The sequence below is a fragment of the Sciurus vulgaris genome (genome assembly GCF_902686455.1).
Source record: "Sciurus vulgaris genome assembly, chromosome: 10".
NCBI classification, from domain to species: domain Eukaryota; kingdom Metazoa; phylum Chordata; class Mammalia; order Rodentia; family Sciuridae; genus Sciurus; species Sciurus vulgaris.
In genome coordinates this window covers 135,365,233-135,385,928 of record NC_136470.1, presented here as the reverse complement: position 1 = coordinate 135,385,928, position 20,696 = coordinate 135,365,233, and the positions used below count along the sequence as shown (strand labels likewise).

The 20,696-nt window shown below is 45.5% G+C and overlaps 1 protein-coding gene across 2 annotated transcripts; it reads left to right on the top strand.

Moving 5' to 3' along the window:
- The first annotated feature begins 12,579 nt into the window (after positions 1-12,579).
- TM4SF1 (transmembrane 4 L six family member 1) lies at positions 12,580-20,222 on the top strand. 2 transcript variants are annotated; one of them, XM_079100508.1, is made up of 5 exons: positions 12,580-12,879; positions 14,360-14,449; positions 14,531-14,676; positions 17,926-18,106; positions 19,886-20,222. In XM_079100508.1, the coding sequence occupies exons 1-5, from the start codon at positions 12,703-12,705 to the stop codon at positions 19,898-19,900; spliced, it is 609 nt and encodes a 202-aa protein (XP_078956634.1). In that variant the 5' UTR covers positions 12,580-12,702; the 3' UTR covers positions 19,901-20,222. The 2 variants fall into 2 exon arrangements, with proteins under 2 accessions (XP_078956634.1, XP_078956633.1); XM_079100507.1 differs by having other exon boundaries at positions 12,581-12,879; positions 17,926-18,131; positions 19,925-20,222.
- Positions 20,223-20,696: the final 474 nt, after the last annotated feature.

Below are 20,696 nucleotides of genomic sequence, written 5' to 3'. Positions count from 1 at the left end.
CTTCGCTGTGGTGTCTTGACTGTACCCCATGATGCTGCCTCTTGGAATTCACAAACCCCTCCTCTGAGCGACTGGCTTCTAATTAACAGCGTATGGCTAAGGCAATGGGTTGTCCTCCTGTGATTATCTCACATTATACTGGACTCTCTAGTTTAGGTCTTGGTCTCCTGCTGACTGTGAAGAAGCATGAGCCCTACAAACCCCAGGAAATGAATCCTCCCAAAACCTGGGCGAATTCCAAAGCATTTCCTTTTCCAGTAGAGCCTCAGCATGAGGACTCAGCTCTGCTTTGCACCTCGATTGCAGCCATACAGAGTACCCAGCTAAACTGTCCTGTGTCCTGACCCACTGACCTGTCAGCTATTTCAAGCTGCTGAATTTGTGGTAAATCTGTGCCATATGGGGAACGAATATAGGCTCTTCTGTAATATTCTTGCCAAAGCTGCCTGCAAGTTTCAGATGTATCAGGTCACGGCTGTAGGGAAAGACGGGGGAAATGTGCAAGGTGGAAGAAGACTAAGGGCACAGGACAACTAAACAGAAGATGTGCTCTTGGATTGGATGCTGGCCCAGGGGGAGAAAAACATGTTTGGGACAACCAGTGAAATTCGAGTATGAACCATGGTTAAGATAATATCCTGGGTGGCGCACACCTGTAATCCCAGCAGCTTGGGAGGCTGAGGCAGGAGGATCACAAGTTCAAAGCCAGGCTCAGCCTAAGCAACTCTGAGTGAGACCCTGTCTTTAAATAAAACACAAAATAAGGTTGGGGATGTGGCTCAGTGGTCAAGTGTCCCTGAGTTTAATACCCAGTACAAAAAAAAAAAAAAAAAAAAGAAAGAAAAACGAAAAAAAAAAAAGAGAGATAATGTCATTGGGTAAATGTTAGATTTCCTGACGTTGATCCTCATATTGGTTATATAGCAAGAGAAAAAGTGAATATGGGGAAATAAGAAAATCTATAAATGTGGCTGGAGGATATATGGGAGATTTTGGTATTATTCTTACAATTTTTCAGTAAATTTGAAATTATTTCAAAAGAAAAAAAATCATTGTTAGATTTCACCTTTAAAATTGTATTGGAAATAATTAAAGAGCCCCTTTGTCACTTTAGAAACTCTGGGGACTTGGAAACCGCTGGCATATAAGTACCACCAGTGTCACATGGGTGCAAAGAGTGCAAATGACAGGTAATCTTTTAGCACGTTGTTTGGGTCTGTAGCACTGCCAGGGATTTGAAGTAAAAGCCGAGGCTTGGTGACTAATTCCTCCTGGCTCTTCAGTAGGAGCAGTGATCCCTGGCCGGTGAGCAGTCAAGACCGTCCTCCTGCACCAGTTGCGAGGCCCTGGGACAGTCACTTCAGCTCTTGTAGTTTTGTGGCCTGCGTGCGGTCCTTCAGAGAGTGACCACCCCAGAGCAGCTGTGAGACTTAGTGAGCCGCTCAGGCCAGGCACCCGAAGGCTGCTCAGTACATATTTGCTGACTGAACGAGCCTCAAGTCAATCAGAGCCTCTGGCTGCAGAATGAAAGTGGGGGCGGGGAGCCTGCTCCACATCCATGTAAGAAAGCAAATAAGAAGTGGATTCGCCAGAGATGCTCATTCTCTTGTGGGAACACTTCCCTTTGAGACTTCCTCCCCCATTGTCGTTTTCACTGTGTTCAACGCTCGCTCTGTGTGAGGCTTGAAGAAATCCCTGTCAACCGTCTATACATGACTCTAGAAGGGGAAAAAATGGTCTTCACTTGTTTTTGCTCTTCTTTCTTCATTAGAGGAAAAAAAAAGTCAGAATGGAGCTCACATAAGCCAGGTGCCAAATCTAGATGTTGTGACTCTCTGTCTGGCACTTCGACTCCTAAAAGCCTCAAGTCATCACCGAAGACCCCGGGCCATTGAGAAGACAATCAGGTCAGGAGAGGAGGTCAAGAAGCCCAGGGTTGGGGGCTGGGGTGTAGCTCAGCTGGTAGAGTGCTTGCCTCACGAGCACAAGGCCCTGGGTTCAGTCCCAGAACTGCAAAAAAGAAAAAAAAAAAAAAAAAAAAAAAAGAAGCGCAAGGTCCTGCAGTGGCCCTTCTCCCCTGCAGTGCCATGAAGGGGCGTGAGGGCCACAGACCTGCTCCTGCCACAGTGGCCCCTATGCACCATGGGGACTCCAACCTGAGTTTGCTTCCCCCCCCCAAGATGATGTTTATTATTATTTTTTTTTAATTTTCTAATTTGCTCTAATTAGTTATACACATACCTCTCACCAGTCATCCCGACCTCCTGATTTAATACCCTCAGGGACAGCTACCCTGAGGGGGTCTCACCAGAGAAGCTTATTTGATTGCTTTCGAGTAAAAAATAAACATGTGATAAATACCTCAGTTGATTTTTTACGTTGCACATCTGTCCTTCCATCCCTTGGTAACACTTGCCCAAGTTCTCCTCAGCTCCTCAAAAAGGAATTCCAAATCACCGTGAAGGCATTCTTGGAAAAATCACGGCCGGCAGAATCTTTGAGTCATTTGAAACGGGCCAGGCTAACGGTCTAACCTGAATGTGGAATGGATTTCCCATCTGGGTTCCCATAGTAAGCAACTGTTTTTGTAACCTACACAATGAAGGGAGTTGTCCCCAGATGATTCAGCTACTTAGAATCTGAACTCCCTTTCTGGGGAAGAAATCTGAGGCATGGTGTTTATGCTAGACGCCTGGGCAATGCTTACTCCAAACCCAGACCTCCGGCATCAGTGCCGGGCAGAGACTGTGGACAGGAAGCAGGGAGGAAGGTCAACTGTCCACCTCGGCCAGCAGCAAAATCATGGCCAATCACAAAGTCATGCTTCCTTGGTGTCTGCTTCTAAGACAGGAAAACACACACACGCACACACACGCACACACACACACACACACACATACACACACACCCTCTCAACTCCCCATCACTATAGACTATTCTTGATAAAATTCCCTCCAGTGAAATCAGCAGTAACCTGAGTTTTCTGCTCGTTCAGTATCAGTGGGAAGTTTGCCATGTTGGAGGCTGAGAGCCACAAAAACCAGTTTGACTGAGAGCAGCAGGGCCACGAGGTCTCAGCGGAGTGTGAACTCACCGACGTGACACCTGGAGAATGATCACATTACCTCTCACTCACGCTTCCTCTGAGTCTGCGAGAGAGCTGGAGTCATAGAAACGACGATGCAAGCATACAGCAGGACGCCTTTATAGCCAGGACTTGACCACATTAAGAAGCTCCTCTGTCAGCAGGGATCCCTGGAAAAGGGTGTATGAAGATCGGCTGTGAACCACGCGCCCTCAATTTGTGCTTCACTCCCTGCTGATGGAAGCCCATCAGCAGGGAAAGCTGAACTTTCAGTGGTATGAAAGCAGGAGAGGGAGCGAGCTCTGGCCCCAACCTTCCCCAAAAAAGGCAAGCACATTTTCACATCAGGGCAGGACGCGTGGGGACACCTTTCACTAGTTAGACCAGGCAAGGACATGAAAATAGGCTTTAATAACTCTCTCCTCTATTGCAGGAGATTCACTTAAAATTTTTTTTAATTATGCACATCTCTTGTCTCTTCCATTTTGTTACAGTACAACCAAGCTTACTGAGCACTAGCCATGCTTCAGCTCTGATCAGGCCACCAGAGTTCTCACCACATGGGTGGAGCATCTTATTTGAATGATGCCAGGTTAACCTAATGATTTATCCTATGGAAGTGGAAGCCAAGTGATGAATCTCAAGATTATGTTCAGAAGTGGCAGAGAAGAGGCTCCTATGTCTGACCAATGTTTTTCTTCAGAAGGGGGAGCTGTGAAGTGTCACAGGAGAGCAGAGAGCTGAAATTCCAAACCTCGGTTCTTGTGTTTCATTGAAAGAAAATTTAAAGCCAGACTCCAAAAGCCATGCAAGAGAATTTTATCACAAGTGACAGTAGAACAGAAGTGAGGTGAGAACAAAGTGAAAGCAAAGTGAGGTTCAAACAGAGAGCACTCTCAAGAGAGAGCGGACTGTCTCCATGCAGAGAAGGATACAGGAGACAATGCCGTCTCCAAATTCATTACCGTGTGATGTCCCCTTGAGAACTGGGGACCACCTTCTACACTCTTTGCCAATCAGGCATTCAACTCCTCCTTCACCTCAGGCGATGGAGTTTTTGACCCTAATTGGTCCTTTCCAGAACAGTCATGGCAGCTATGCGGTTCAGGGGACTTCATCTACAAGTCACTCAGTCCAATGTTAACGTGGGCACTGGAGTCAGTAACTGGTCAGAAGTTACCGTACTGTGCCTGTGTGACTAAAGAATCTCTCCTTCTGAGCTAGTAGGAGACAGTCAGCACTGTAACTTCTAGTTTTATCTTGACCTTTATGGGTCCTGTCAAGCGGTTATCCCCTAAATCCTTCTCTCTTTAGGCATCCCCCCATCACATCTCTTACTTTGTTTATCCTCAAGTTCATGTACTGATATTTTCCTTCAGATTTCTGCTATGAATTGTTGACTCATCTGCCTTGGCAGTTAATTAAATAAAACTTTAAGAGTAACTTCCAGTAAACCTGTGACCTTTCTGTGCATCTCACCGCTCACTGCTAGCTGCTACCTAACAGAAGTCGTCAAGATGAGCCAAATGTGTGCAGGACAGAATGTGGATGTCCCAATCAGGGGGACCTGAATAAGAGGAATCCAGACCATGCACTGGCCAGCCCTGTGACCTTGGCCTGCACTCTTAATCGCCATGGGTCTTGGTTTCCTCACCTGTGAACAGCACCCCTCACACAGGGGGGCTGTAAAGTTCAACTACAACAAGGAAGTTGCAGGAACATGTCTGTGGTATGCACTATTCATTGTCCCTTCTCCGGCTCCCTGCTTCCTGTCCCTGAATGCACAGGAAGCAGTTAAGTGTTACCCAGGAACCCTGGACAGCCACCACCCTCCCTGCGGGCAGCTGGGACCTGGGGAGGTAAGCCAGCAGGAGAAAGACTTCCGCTTTTCCAGGAAAGGACCTAGTTTCCGGTATGTAGAAGGAAAGTTAGGAATCTGCAGTTCCTTCGGCCTCACAAAGACAGCCACCTGGTCAACCAAGCTCAAAACATACAAACGAATGAATTCATCAGTTTTTATGCTTTAGGGTTTGTTTTTGTTTATTTTTATGTTTGGCTTTTCTTCTTAACAGAAATGATCCTCTCTGGACCTCAGTAGCCTCATTTATAAAACTTGAAAGTTGGACCATCTACATCAGTACAGCAGAATCAGCTGGTGGCTGGGGATAGGGCTGGTTAAAATATAGATTAGTTTTAGAAAGCCACAGGCCAATCTCTGTAGAACTCAGATGGTCTTTGAAACATCCATCTCTCCCATGCCAGTCTCTAGTTATTACAAAACCCAAGCAAATGGCGCTCAACTCAGAAACGAGAGCCCTTTCCCCTGAAATCCTAGGGCTAGATTCACTCTGGATGCCCTCATCTCAGCCATCCCACAGGAAGTCAGGCCAGTCCTTTGGAACTGTCAGTCCCAGGAAGAGAGTACAAGAGTACCAGACGCACATCTTGACCACAGGCAAATGAGGCCTGAGCTTTCCTGGTTTGATCTATCAACTAAGATGGCAGCCAAAAGATGTCCAACTAAAACTACCACAGGGGAATGGCCAATCCAGGAGTAAGGGGACGAAAGTAAAGACTAACTCTGGTTTCAGCTTGGGTCAAGAGGCTTATTTTTACATGGAGAATAAACCAAACTATGGCCTAAAGCCAGGGGAAAGTCAGGAGGCTGTGAGATGTCTTCAGACTGCGTCTTCCCCCTGCCTCCCTTGACTGTGGATGTATGCCCTGATTAGTGTCCAATAAAGGACAGCAACTAGCTCTCCTGCCTGACCTTACACTCCCCTGCTCCTGAGCACAGGAACTGGCTGCAGAGATGGTTCCAGGAGCCATGCTTAATGCAATCCCACTGGTGGGCCCGTCCCAGGCTTGTCACGCATAGTTTCCCTCCATCAGAATCTGGGCTTGGATCCAGCCTCGAACTGAGAAAACTGAGGAGCACCCATATTTTTTGTGTGAACTGAGAAGCAGAGTCTGCATCACAAAGAACAAAGCATATGGACAGAAAGAGTCAAAGATGCAAGAGGGAGTGTGAGAGGGGCGTTGGAGATTTCCTGCAGCCTTGGATTACCCTTAGCCCTGAGTCCCACCCCCACCTGCCTTCTCAGCTTTGGGCATCATATGAAGGCCTTTGGTTCAGGTAGCTGAAGTGGCTTCTGTTGCAATCAAAAAGCTCTAATAAGAATGATCATGGGGCTGGGGAAATAGCTCAGTTGGTAGAGTGCTTGCCTTGCAAGCACAAGGCCCTGGGTTCGATCCCCAGCACCGCAAAAAAAAAAAAAAAATGATCATTACCTATGAATCATAACATCTGTCTTATTTAAATGAGCAAGAAATGGAACGAAGAGACAGGAAATCTGGGTTCAGATCTTTCTCTTAGAATCTCACAACCACATAGAATCATGGAGAGTATTGGTGTTAGACCAGAAAGGTAAACTGATTCCACTGCCAACAAGCTAGATGACTTTGGGAAGGGTTTTTAACTCTCTTGGCTTAACTATAAGATGGTCATAGTGATCCATACAGGGGTGAGAGCTGAATTATGAGCTCCATTGAGGCTTCTTTCAACATAAAAACCTGTGCTTACATGATACTCGATACTTATCAAAGAGAATTTTTTTTTTTTTTGGTACTGGGGATTGAACTCAGGGGCACTTACTTGACCACTGAGCCAAATCCCCAGCCCTATTTTGTATTGTATTTAGAGACAGGGTCTCACTGAGTTGCTTAGCACCTTGCTTTTGCTGAGTCTGGCTTTAAACTCACAATCCTCCTGCCTCAGCCTCCCAAGCTGCTGGGAATATAGGCACAAGTCACTGTCCCTGGCTCCCCTGGAATTATTCTTGAAGCCACATTCTGTACATCAAACGAACAGCAGAGATAACCATACAGACCATCTGGTGTGGTAGTGCATGCCTGAACTCCCAGTCACTCAGAAGGCTGAGGCAAGAGGACCAAGTTCCTGGTAGGCCTGGGCAACTCAGCAATACTTGACTCAAAATAAAATTTTAAAAGGGCTGGACACGTAGCCTAGTGGTAGAGCACTTTGCCTAGTGTTCGTGAGACCGTAGATTCAATCCCCAGCACCACGCACACACACCCACAGACACACAAAGCCTATACCAGCTGCTTATGTGAATAATGAATAAAACTAAAATTTCCAAATTTAAATACAAAAAATGTCAATTTTGCCTGTTTTCATAATACATTTTGATTTTGTACAAAAATACATTGTGGGAGGTCGTCCTTAATTAGCAGACTCAGACCAGATTGAGCCATGACGCAGAGGCCTGGCTTCTAGGAACTGCCGGGAAGCATGTGATGCTGCGTGGAGTGGTTCCCTGTCTCCTTCTGGAATGTTCCCCCTAAGAGGATGGCTCCCCTAACTCCACCGTATCCTGTCCATCACAGAGGAAGCTCCTCCCAGTCCTTGTCCCATTTACCTGTATCTTACCTGTAACTCTCTTAAAGGAGAGTTGGGAGAGTTGTTTTTGTAAGAGCCCAGAGCTGTATGACCAGACCCGTCACGCCCCCTCTCATGAAAAGAGTATTGGCTCTTGTGTGTTTATTGATTAGATAAGTGTTTTGGGTAATAGAAAGAAAAAGCCCCAACATCCTCCTCCGGCAGTCAACCCTTTCTCCTGCATGTGGGACGTGGCAGAGAGGACCCCGTAGTACATAACCTTAGAAATGAATCTACTCTACTTTGCTATTCATTTGAACATTTGGCAACTTTTACGAGAGCCAGCTAAATGCCTCACGCTGTGCTGTTGGGTGCGCAAAGAAGAAAACAGAAGGTCCCTGCGCCCTGATACCTCAGTGCAGCTGGGGAGGCCGAGGACACATATTCCTGCATCATGGTCTGATGGGTGCTGCCTGTGGGTGTGGTAGGTGTCAAAGACAAAGCGGAGTCATGAGTGACCAGAGGCAGGAGGCAGGCAGGGATGTGACAGAAGGTATCCTGAAAGAAGTACTGAGCTCAGTCAGAGAACCAGGGTCGGTGGGGTGAACCAGGGCATGAGGAACAGGGCTTCCTCATAGTGCGACTGACACTAAAACGTGGGGTGGAGAACCCACGACCGGTGCTTAGGGGCCGACAGTTCTGTAGCACAGTAAAACCCGCTTCTTCCAAAGGTCGCCAGGGATAGAGGGTGATTCCATTGGGGCTGAGAGACATAGAAGTGAGTTTTTCTGTAAAGGTAGGAACTTTAGTACTTAAAAATTTGTCAGGAAAGATACTAAAGTGATCTAACATGTACTGGAGTGAAGGAATTCCAGAAAAGTAAATAGAATGCATCATAAGCGGAGCAGAGACAGCTTGCCTGAGAAAAAGGGCGGGTGGAAATAGTAAGTAGCATTTGTTGAGTGATTGCTAAATGACATGCTTCAAGTTCACACACGCTGACTCACTTCTGTGTATCACAACTCTGTGAGGTAGATTCTATTATTATTCTGTCTCAGAGAGGTTCTCCCCGTAAGGTCTCCTCCATCCTCTGCCTATTCTGCAGTTAACACCATCTAAGACACTCTGTAATTTTATTTATTTATGGTTATTTTTAAATTATCTCTCTCCTTTCAATAGAATGGTGTGTTCATCCTTTCAGCATACTATGGCAAATACCTGAAAAAAAACAACTTAGAGGAGGAAGCATTTATTTTGGCTCACAGTTTCATACATTTCAGTAGATGGTCAGCTGGGTCCAAGGCAAAAACATCATGGCGGACACGTCTGGTGGAGGAAAGCATCTCCCCTCATGGTGAGAAGCAGAGAGACAGAGGAGGAACTCTACTATTTACATTTTGTCAGGAAAGATAAAAAGGGGATCTAACATGTATTGGAGGGTGAAATTCCAGAACAGTAAGTCAAACGCATCATAAATGTAGCACAGACACCTTGCTTGAGAGAAGGGGTGGAAGTGGAGGGAAACCGAGGAGTGGGGTGGGGGAAGGGACCAGGGACAAGATATAGTCCCCAAGGGCACCTCCCCGGTGAACTACTTCCTCCTACCATGACCCACTTTCCTATAATTTACACCTCCTCCCAGTAGTACACTCAAATTATTAATCCATCAAGTGAATTAATCCACTGATGTAATTAGAGCCCTCATGACCCAGTCAGTCCCCAAAGTCCCACCTCTGGACATTGCTGCATTGGTGACCATCCTTCAATACATGAGTTCTTGGGGAACATTCCCAGAGTCAAATGATAATAAGTGGACATTCCTGAAGGGTAGGGATTTTCTTTTGTTTTGTTTTGCTTATTGCTGTATTCCCAGCACTTAGAAAATATGAAACTAATGGGAATTCAGTAAATATTGTCAAATAAATGACTGATAGAAACTGAGGAACAGAGAGTGGTTAAGAATTTGAACTAAACAAACAGCCTGGGGACTTTGTAAGGAGATCCTGAGCTCAGAGAGGCCTAACAGAATTGAGGGTGGGGGCTGGGGTTGTGGTTCATGGGGTTGGGGTTGTGAATAGGTGGTAGAGTGCTCACCTAGCATGTGTGAGGCCTTGGGTTTGATCCTCAGCACCACATAAAACTAAAAAATATATATTAAAAAAAGAAAGAACTGAGGGTGGAGGAAATGAGACATTCACCTCATAAGAAGAGGCTTCACAACACACCGATTCCCTGGTATTATTCACTCAAGTAGTCGACAATGTTTTCTGAGTGCCCATTATGTGGGGAAAACAATGGTGGACAAGGCAGAAGACTCTGGAACTCTGTGGGAAGGGAGGGGAGACTAAATAGAAAAGGAAGCAAATGAATACATAGAATAATTTCAGGGGATGATAAATTCTGTGATAATTACAGACCAGGGCAATATACTGGAGAGTAACTGGTGGGGGCAGAGCCTCATTTAGGTCTTCAGAGAGGGCGTCTTTGTGAAGGTGACACAGTCAAATATCTCCTATCCGAAAATACTTGGGACCAGAAGTAACTTGGATTCTGGACTTTTTCAAAATTTTGGAATATTTGCATATACTTGATAAAATATCCTGGGAATGGGACCCAGGTCGAAATACAAAATTCATTTATGTCTCCCACATAACTTATACGTGGAGCTTGCAGGCAACTGTATGCAATATTTTCTGTGTACTTGTGTTCTGACTGCACCTGTCACAGGAGAGCAGGTGTGGGGTTTTCCATTCGCAGCATCACATCCACGTTCAGAAGGTTTCAGATTTTGGAATGTTTTAGATTTCAGATGCTCAGCTCAGGGATGGTCAAATTCTAAATGAGCAGAATCCTGCTAATAAAGGTCCAGAAGAAGAAAATGTCAACATGGGAAGACAGGGACACAGAAGTGGGGGCCAGGGCCAGGGGCTGGGAGTGAACCGAATCCCACCCGTCTGTGGAGATGGCAGTTCAGAACAGGAAAGAGTCTGTGGCCAGGAGGAAGGTCAAGATCATCTCTTGGGCAAGGTCTGGCTAGGACCATGGACAAGTGGCTAAAGAAATTGTCCCAGAAAAGCACACCTGGCCTTAAGCAAGGAGCCAAACCAGAAAAGACCCTGCTTCTTCCAGGGTCAGGTGATCATTACAAGGGCAGAGGCAAAGGGTGCCGCCCGGAAGGTCAGGCGGGTGGGCGAGGGGAAGGGACCCCTCATTTTAAGTGAAATTCTGTCAGCTCAAGTTAAAATCACAGGTGTCCCCCACGGTTTGTATTCCTGCAACATGTTGACAGGATCTGGGCAGCCATTGGTGTGCAGGGCCTCAGAGAGAATCTAGTACAAATAATACTTACCTGGGGTGGCCATCCCAGACCCCAGGGAACAAATGACTCACTGAGAGTGTTTAACATTGCAGATTACCGGGCCCCACCTAGAAATTCCTGTTCATTATGTTGAGGGGTGGGGCCCCAAATCTGCATGTGTGGTTCCTGTGGTCCCCAGACAGGACACACCTCAGGAAATGTGGAAGAGACTTCACTAATGTGCTTCAGGGAGTCTGGGAACCCCCAGAATAGAACGGAAAAGGTGTTTGTTTGTAAATGTGTTCATTTCTTTCTCTGGGGAGAGGGTCAATATTGTAAGAGTCTCACCAACTTGTTAAGAACCCCTTAACAAGTGGCAAGGTGCCTCTTGTCTAGTCCTGTTCTTTTTGGGGAATGAGGAAACGGTCCTAGACTGTAGGTGACTTACCTGAGGCCACAAACTTGGGGAACAGCAGAGCTGGGGTCTCTTTCTGAGATCCTCGCTCTCTCCTTATCTCTGCCCTGTTGACTCAGGGGATGTGGAGAAAAGAAGGATACAGATTTAAGCTCTTGGGGACAAAGCTGATTTGCTCCCTCAGGCCAGGCTAGATTGTGATCTCCCCCCTCAGGATGCTCAGGTCACACTTCCTCCCGGGCCCTCCCACTAACCCCAGCTGGCCTCCTTCAGACTCTGGCCTTACCCTGAGTCTCCTGAGACTCCTTGGCCTTTTTCATCTTTTTTCCACATTCTTTCCTGTCCTGGTAAGGGGGCCTGTCCAGTCATGGCCACACCTGGGTCACCATTCCTACCCCACCACCTGCTCTTTAAGGGTCAAATTCATCCATGCTCAACCCCTCCTTCTGCAAGGAGCCACACTAGAACATGAGACTGACAGCCTGTCTCTGCCCTCATGGGGGAAGTCTGGGAAATCTCGTCTTGGGACCCAGTTGGGTGAGTCACTGTTCTCTTCCACGCCCAGGTCGGTGTGTTCTGACTCTCTCACCCCAGGTTCTATCAGCGTTGCCAAGTCCTTTTCTTATGTTTGATCCTTTCCCTCCCTCCTTCTTCTCTTCCTGCCCTCCTCCCCTCCTCTTATCCTCCCCCAGCGTTGTACCTTCCTTGGCCCTTCCTGACATGGCTTTGCCTGACAGCAACACCCAGGAATAAAAGTGCCAGAGCCCACTGTGTCGACGGAGGCCACTTCTGTGCGGTGCAGATTTCTTCTGGAGGCAGATGTCCAGGGAGATTGGGCTGTAGGAGGATCCTTCTTGCAGAGCTCTCTGCGGACAGAGGAAAGAAGTCGACTCTGTAATTTTAAAGACATTTTGCCTCTTAACAGACAAGGAAGGGAGCTCAGAGCTCAGGAAACTTGCCCCGGGTCACACATTAAATCAGCAGCAGAGGTAGAAGTGAGCACAGAGCCCTCAGCCTGGAGGCCGTCCAGATGGCTGCCAGGAGGAGGGTCCCAGCCTGCTGCCTTTCAGTCTCAGCCAAGGCAGTCACACCGTGGATATTTGGCAGTTACTGGAAAGTTCAGTTAGACTTTCCAGTCGCGATGCTTGATCCTGGGGAGGAGTTGCACAGCGAATTCCTGGTGGAGAATTAATCATTTTCTCTGTTGCCCATGACAGGAGCTCTTTCTCACGTCCTGCCCCTGGTTTCGCTTGTCCCAAGATTTCATTTGAAGGGCGGGGCATTCCCCCACATCCTCCACCCCAGCCGGGAGCCTGCAGTCAGGACCAATGAAAGCAAAGGACCTCATCCACGGTGACTAAGAACTCCCAGTATTTAAGAGGTAGCAGGAATGGGCTGGGAGTGCTTTTGCTCTCCTATACCCGGGCACTCTCATCTGATTTGGGTAGCACAGACTGAAGACAGAGAGAAGGGGGACAGAAACCTCACAGGCTCCAGCCACCACCATGTGCTACGGCAAGTGCGCCCGATGCATCGGACATTCCCTGGTGTGCCTCGCCATCCTCTGCATTGTGGCTAATATTTTGCTTTATTTTCCCAACGGGGAGACAAAGTACGCCTCTGAGGACCACCTCAGTCGCTTCGTGTGGTTCTTTTCTGGCATCGCGGGAGGGGGCGTGCTGGTAAGTCCTTCAGACTATCACAAGCTCAGAAAATTCTGTTGACGGGAAGTGTTCATCATTGTCATAGGCTTCCTGCCACGCATATTTCCAAGTCTAGTGATTTGTTTTGCTCCTTCTTTTGAAAACAGATTGCAAAAGATCGTGTTAGGCTTTTTTATTAATTTTGTTAGATGTTGTTTCACTAATCTTAGCTAAAAGCGACCTACTTTTTGTTAAACTCTCTGACTCCCCAGTTAGGAAACACACATTCAGTTAAACCAGGTTTGAGGGATCACAGAGTTTCTGGCCCTGGAATGGCTAGTTGTTCAACATTTCCTCTGGGGAGCTGAGAGGGGTTGGCAGGTACTAAATCCACAGTTTGGGATCCAAATTCTCTGCTGTTTATTCTCAGGCATCTGTGACAGGGAAAAATAATGAATTCAGTACAGTGCTATTTAGAAAGAATGTAAGCTTTCTCCTGGGGCGTGGTGTCTAGGAAAAATCCTACAGTTAGCAGATCAGTCTGAAGTTAATAGTGGAGCATGTGATTTTTTCCAAGGTCTGTTTTTATTGAAGTGAGAGGAATTTGCCTGCCAACCTGGGAGCTGAAAGTATTAGCTTCAGCCTCAGCCTGAAAGAATGTGGGCAAACTGGAGTTTGTTGCTTCAAAATGCTGGGATTAAGTATTTTAAGTAGAAATTTTATGCAAGTGTTAATACCATACAGAATAATTTTTCTTAGTCAAGTAAAAGACACTAAAACGTTTAAACCCAGCATGTCAATTATGGCAAGGCAAATCTTCTTTGAGTTTAAGCATTATTATCATGCAATCATTAATACAAATGTAATTAATATAAATTAACATGATCATAATCTATAAGTTAACATTACACTTGAAGTTTCTTTTGACTTTAAAATGCAAATATTTCAAACCCCATTTAGTTAAACAGGTTTATTGTTATGCTAAAACAGTACATTTGTATCTTCAAAGATGTAGATCCTATTTGTTATAGATGGCTTTCATCTGTCCCACTTACAAAATAGTTTCAGTGATTCTATTAAGGATTTGTGAGTATCTATTATGGTTTTCTAGGGAAAGAAGTCAGACTTCGAGATAGGGTTTAATGGTTCCAAAACAGAGTTTGTGTCTGGAACAGTTATGAATCTAGCGGAATAAGCGCACAGGTTATATTTCACCCCTGCCTTCTGTGGTCCCGCTTGCTGAGTGCCCCCACCCCCTGGGGAAGGAACCCAGGTCCTGAGCATGCGCTGTGCACACACTAGGCAGCTGAGCATCACCCGGGCCCCTGCAGAGGCTTTGACACATCACGAGATCCAGCAGGTGTTCCATTTAGTTTGTTTCTCCTCCGGCTTTTTCATTCTTTGAGATCCTCCACCTGAGCCCTTGACACCATCAGAAGTAGACCCACTTTCCTAAAGGCTGCCGGGCCTGCCCCCAGGACCCCGGGAGGAGCGTGACTTTGGTTTGCTTCCCGAGCAGATTCTCCTGCCGGCGTTCGTCTTCATCGGGCTGGAAGAGGAGGACTGCTGCGGTTGCTGCGGCCACCAGAACTGCGGCAAGAGATGCGCGGTAGGTCCTCCGCTGGGGGCGAGGCCGCCGGCCCGGCCGCCCTCTGTCCCGCAGGCTGACCGCGTCCTCTCTCTTCCCTAGCTGCTCTCCTCGGTCCTGGCCGCCCTCATCGGAATCGCAGGGTCTGGCTACTGCGTCATCGTGGCCGCTCTGGGCCTCGCAGAAGGACCCCTGTGTCGTGATCTTTTCAACCAGTGGAACTACACCTTTGCCAACACCGAGGGCCAGTACGTAATGGTTCTGTTCGCGACGACCTGTTCCGACCCACCGCCCCATGGCACGAAGGGGTCATTCACCCATCCACCCGGCCAGCCTTGATTCACAATGACACAGGCGCACTTCAGGGACTGTGGCCAGGGTGGACAGCCATGCCTGACCCGGACACGTCCCACGCGCTCTTTAATACATTCCTGGATTCTGTCCTCGTAAGCCCTTTGAAGTTACTTCCATTATTAATCCTATTTTACAGATGAGAAAAACGAGGCCGAGAGGGACGGATAACTGACCCAAGGCGACAGGGCTAAAAAGTGGTAGTCAGTATTTGAACCTGGGCAGGCCAGCTGGAGGGTTTGTGCTCACACAGATCCTGTGCTATTCCAGAATACTCAGCCAATTAAATGTGATGCTGGGCTATTTTATAAGACAATGTTACTGTATCCTCATATAATAAGAATGGCAGCTATAGGACCTTAACAAAAACCCAGGACAGATCCTACACCCACTCCCATATCCACACATTCTCGGACACAAGATCGGAACTATGTATGATCTACCCTTTATTTAAAATTATGAGGCTGTATAAAAAGGTCTTATTTATAACCTTAAAACCAGAATAATTTTAGAGCTCACATTATTTTACATTGCCCTTACTTTTGATCATTTATGGAGAAAGAAAGAGAAACAGGAAACTGAGGTGTGTAGTAATGAATGAGTCCCATAGTTCTCTGAGCAGGATTTGATTCTGAGTCAATCTTTTCCTGACTCAGCTTCTTAAAGGTGAATTTGGAAAGTTTTGGTTTTGAACTTTGGGAATGCAAATAGTATTAATGAATTTGAATTACCCTTTTATCTGCAAGAGTATTGTCCTCCATGAATTGTACAGCAATTGGTGATGCTGTGGGTACATCTATGTATGTGTATATACCCACCCCTGTGAGATCACGAACTTAGAATTAGTTCCACTTCCTCTCTGAGAACAGGAAAAAGTGAACTGACCTTTCTGCATCTCAGTTCCTCCATCTGAAAAATAAAACCAGTCGCAGTTGGTATGAGAATTAATGAGATAATACACATGCAATTCTCTCATAGAGGCTGACGCACAGTGAGCACCTTCTCTGTGAGCTGTTTGCCTAGCTTACAACCAACGTGACGCAATGGTAGCCTCTGAAGTAAAATTGGCACTTACAGGAGTTCTAAGTTTTAGTTTCAAAATGGTCATTGATGTGATTCATCTTTGTTCAGAAAGTACTGTTAGAAGACGATCGCTCATGTCTGTGTAAACATACAAAACTACAGCACGAAACGCCCTCTAAAATCCTTGTGATTTAAGCAGTTGGAATGCAGGGAGAGGTGGGAGTATTTTATAGTTGTTTGTGTGCTGCTCTCGTTATCCGCCCTAGTTCTGCAAGGAGCTCTTCTGTGTCCCTCCTCTTCTGAGCCCGTCCAGGGACTTCCACAGGTAGGAACTAAAAGTCCCACACCACTGATTGGTTTCCCAGTAGCCGATTGGAGCCAAGGAATTTTTGATGTTGTGACCTGAAAATATTGATTTTTTTTTTTTTTTTTTTGCTCCACTGATGTAGAAAGGCAGAGCTAGGACAGAATTTTGTTTTAAAAACCAGCAAATTGAATCTCTGATTGGCTTAATGGACTGTTCCAAAGTTAGGTCTCGAGTTTCAAGCTCCTTTGTTCTGCTGTGGCAGGAAGAAGTGATAAGCAAAGAATTGTACCAGACTTCTTTGTGGAGTTAAGTCAATTCTTGATTTTCCCACATGATTGAATCCTACTTCATCAAGACTCCAAATGTTCTATGATCTAGCAAAGGCTAAAATTCTGGGAAAGTAATCAGAGCTATAGTTTAGTTTTTTGTTTTGCTTTGTTTTGTTTTTCAGACATGAAGAATATTCAGGTACATAGATAATGCCTGAAATCATATATATATATGTGTATACACACACACACACACACACACACACACACACACACACACCCTCAGCAAGGTTTGCTGACTTTTCGCAAAGTCACTTCAGGTGGTTATTTATCACTGAACTACTTTAAAAATGTGTTTGGTACCTACTATGTATCGGATACTGTTCTGGCAGCTAGGTATACAGAGCTGAATAGGTCTGATTCCTACCTTCATGGAGCTAGCCTTGTTGAATAAGTACATCCTCAGGTGCTCTTCCAGGACTAGGTTAGTTGCCCTTCCTCTCTGGCCTTAGAGTTACCCAGTCAATGCACTTGGCACTGAGATTGCTAGTACTTGTCTCTTCCCCTAGACACTGGGTTCTTAGAGGACAGAGCCCATGATAAGTTCCCCATCATAGCCCCACATCTGGCTTGGTGTGCAATTTGTAACGGGTGCTCCACTATTCTTAATGCTGTGAGTGCAGTGTGCTATGTGGTCTAGGTGTGTGGGCACAGCATCATGAGACTGAAGGCGAGGCTTTGGTTTGGTCAGATTTAATACCTGTGTTTCCTGTTGAAAATTAACTTATTCCTTAAAAGCAAAAGATATAGGCTAGGATTGTAGCTCAGTGGTAGAGCGCTTGCCTAGCATGTGTCAGGCATTGGGTTTGATTCTCAGCACCTCATATAAATAAATAAATAAAATAAAGGTCCATCAACAACTAAAAAAATACTTTAAAAAATGGATCTTTACCTTTGGGGAAAAAAAAGCAAAAACTAATTTTGTTTACAATGTCTCAGTTGAAAACTCTTTCGTATTAAATTTCCAAACTTTGCAGAATTTGGATAATTTTCAGAAGGAACAAATTGTATTTTAATGAAATGACCTAAATTAATATCTTAAAATTCCAAATAACTAATGTAAAGAAATTATAACTAAGTCAATATTAACTTAATATTGATATTTTACATTACTAAACCTGATAACTCAATAACTAAATAAATATTAATTCAACTGCCTTTTATAGAGATAGCAATTAAGCAACGATACATTGGAAAGCTGAGTAAAAAGTAATTCTCTGTAATTCTACTACCTTAATATGAGAATTGTTTTCATTTTTCCACATCTGCTGCTAGTTCACACCCATACACATACATGGATTTTACTTAGCACTAAGCATGGCGTAGATACAGTTTTGCATTTTTGTTTGTGTTTCCAAGAATTCATGTCTGTTAGAGAATATAAACATCATTATAAAGTGTGGATTTCTAACCACCATCAAAAAAGTCACTCATGAGCCATCGCATTAGGTGTGGCCCCACGTGAGAGCTTCTCCTCTTGCCCACAGGTACCTCCTGGACACCTCCACCTGGTCCCAGTGCAAGGAGCCCAAGCACATTGTAGAGTGGAATGTAACTCTCTTTTCTATCCTCTTGGCTCTTGGTGGAATTGAATTCGTCCTGTGTCTCATTCAAGTAATAAACGGAGTGCTTGGAGGCATCTGTGGGTATTGCTGCTCCCGCCAACAGGTAAGAACCCGGGTAAATATGTCCTGTCCTGTGTCCAGTGTCTTCAGTTCCCATCATGCACCGTTCTCTCTCATCAAAGAGAAAAGGCAAACCCAACTCTGCTCAGCCTGCTGGCACTCGTTCTCACTGTCTCTGTGGCAATGCACCCAGGACATTCAGCTTTGCTCTCAACCCCAGTCTTTCTTGACCCTTGTGGTCTCTGGGTCATGTTGGATCTCTGCAGTCGGCTCCAGGGGCATAGGAGCATGCAGTCCATAGACAAAGTGCCCACTTTAGGGTCACATCCATTGCCCCCTTCACTTACCCTGCTCTGGTTACACAGACACAGAAGAGATGTCTGAGCTACCCTCTCTTTGCTTGCTCTCATGTTCCCAACTGCTACACATAAGGAAGAGGCCACATTCATTACTCAAACCATTTTTCAGATGAGACTATGATTCAGAGATCAAGTCACGTGTCTGAGATGACCTAGTCAGGAAGCAACAGGCTTCAATTCCTTGATCATCTTGAACCACAACGCTTGCTCTTAACCTGGTACTACACTCGCTGCCCTGTTGGATTTTATATCATTCCTTCCTAATAAGGAGTCACAAATGCACCTAAGCTGCTGAGCACTAGCAGCCTTTGAAAAGCAACTCTGAAACACCTTTCCCCATGAAAGAACACCAGGAAGCACTTGTTTCCTGAGGATATGATTTAGGAGAGAACTATGCATTTCTTTGAAGCAGGGAAAGTTCTTGTTTCTCTATTCTCCTGAAAGATACATACCATTGAATTGATGGAAGTCAAGTGTCCGTCCAGTTCTGGGACGGAGTTCCTTTTATGTCTTATTCTACGAAATGGGATTAGTTAAACTGACACTTATTTCATGTATATTTTCCAAAGCATTCACTTCTGTTTCCAGTTCTCTTAACTTTCTTTTAAAATAAGACAAAAACCTAACAGAAACTAAAAGTCCCTTGCAATCATGAAAAACTTGGTTGTAAATAAATGGAAACTTTCTATAATTTTTGAAGGGAAGTTAAAATAAAAATCTAGTTTTCCTTATCAGGCTAGCACAGTGGGATTAAAAATTTCTTTGAGATCCTGCCAAATTTCCAGGAAAACAACCAAGTGGGAACCCTTTGGGGTGGGGCTGTTTTCAGGTCACAGGGTTGGGGGCTGCAGAAAAGAATCCTCTTGGGACTTCTGCCTGGATCTATCTTTAGCCTTGAATTTCACAGGGAAGCAGAGTTTAAAGTCAGTGAGTCCTGACACTGAGATCAGGCATAAGAAATCAGTCAGTGGTTGATTTGGCAGGAAGTGATTATTTCTCCTGAGCTAAGCCAGACACTGGGTTCCCATCCTGCACTGTAAGGGTGGCTGCTCCCCTGACATTGTGGAAGATCCCTTAGCTTGTTATTAGACAAAAGACACTATCAAAGGACCAGGCTTTAGTGTAGGACAGTGGGTCCCTAACTTGGTAGCATAATTTGAAAGTTTACTCACACTGAATTTCCAGTGGGAAACTCCTGTGACATTGTCTTCTAAATCCCCAAGACGAGAACCCCGGGCAGACACACTCAAAGCCGTGGAAACCGGTGGGTTTCTTCTGCAGCTTTACTGGGGAAGACAATGGGTCCTGTTTGTTTAGGAAACTATTGTCTACACCCTAACAGTAGTGGGCCAAAGCTCTGCTGAAGTTCAGGTCATTGTTGCTCAAATGGGAATGTAAAGGAGGGACCCGCCATTGTTCATCATCCTGATCATAGCCTAATGCGTATTTCATTTTCTTTACAGCAATACGACTGCTGAAGGATCACCTTCAGCAAACCCCAGAAGACAAACCCCAGGCTTCCTCTGTCTCATTGTAATTTATGCGTTTTACTTGTATTATTGTAAAACTTGTACTAGTGTATCATACTCTGCAATCTCTACTTTTGTAAAGGTGTATGAAGACTGGCATCTTTACGTGATGTCAGTGTTTGAACTCAAACTTTTTTTTAATGAGGAAACAAGTCCAGAGGAAACTTACAGACTGAGTGACAGTCCTCAGCCTATCTGAGGTCAAACCTGCAATGCTTAGGATGAAAATCACATTACAAGCACGTGTGTGTGTGTGTGTGTGTGTGTGTGTGTGTGTGTGTAAAGAAAGATGTCTAGATTTTTTTAAGATGAAGAAGAAATCCAACAACCTGAAAAGATGTATTTTTTCGCTGTTTATATGGTGTTTCCCATTCCTACGCCCAAATCTCTCCTAAGAGGCCTTTTGAACTGCTTTCTGCTCCGTGGGAACAGTACTGGCCCAATCCAAGAGCCCATCAGGAACGTCGCAGCCCAACGAGTAAGCCAACCCATGTGGCACTGCTGGTTCTGTGAGGGCCTCATGCTAGGCTTTTCCGACGTGTGGAAAGCGTCTGTCTTTTAAGACAAGTACTGGGGATCCTGTGTTTAAAGAGAGAAAGGCCGAGATAATAGGGCAAGAAGAAAGATGGGAAACAGAATAAAGCAGCTGACCCACATCACGGGAGACGGGAGAGGGGAGTGCTGGCTGAGAGCCACAGGAAGTTCTCCCCAAGCCCCTGATGAAATAAAGTATTCGCTACCATTT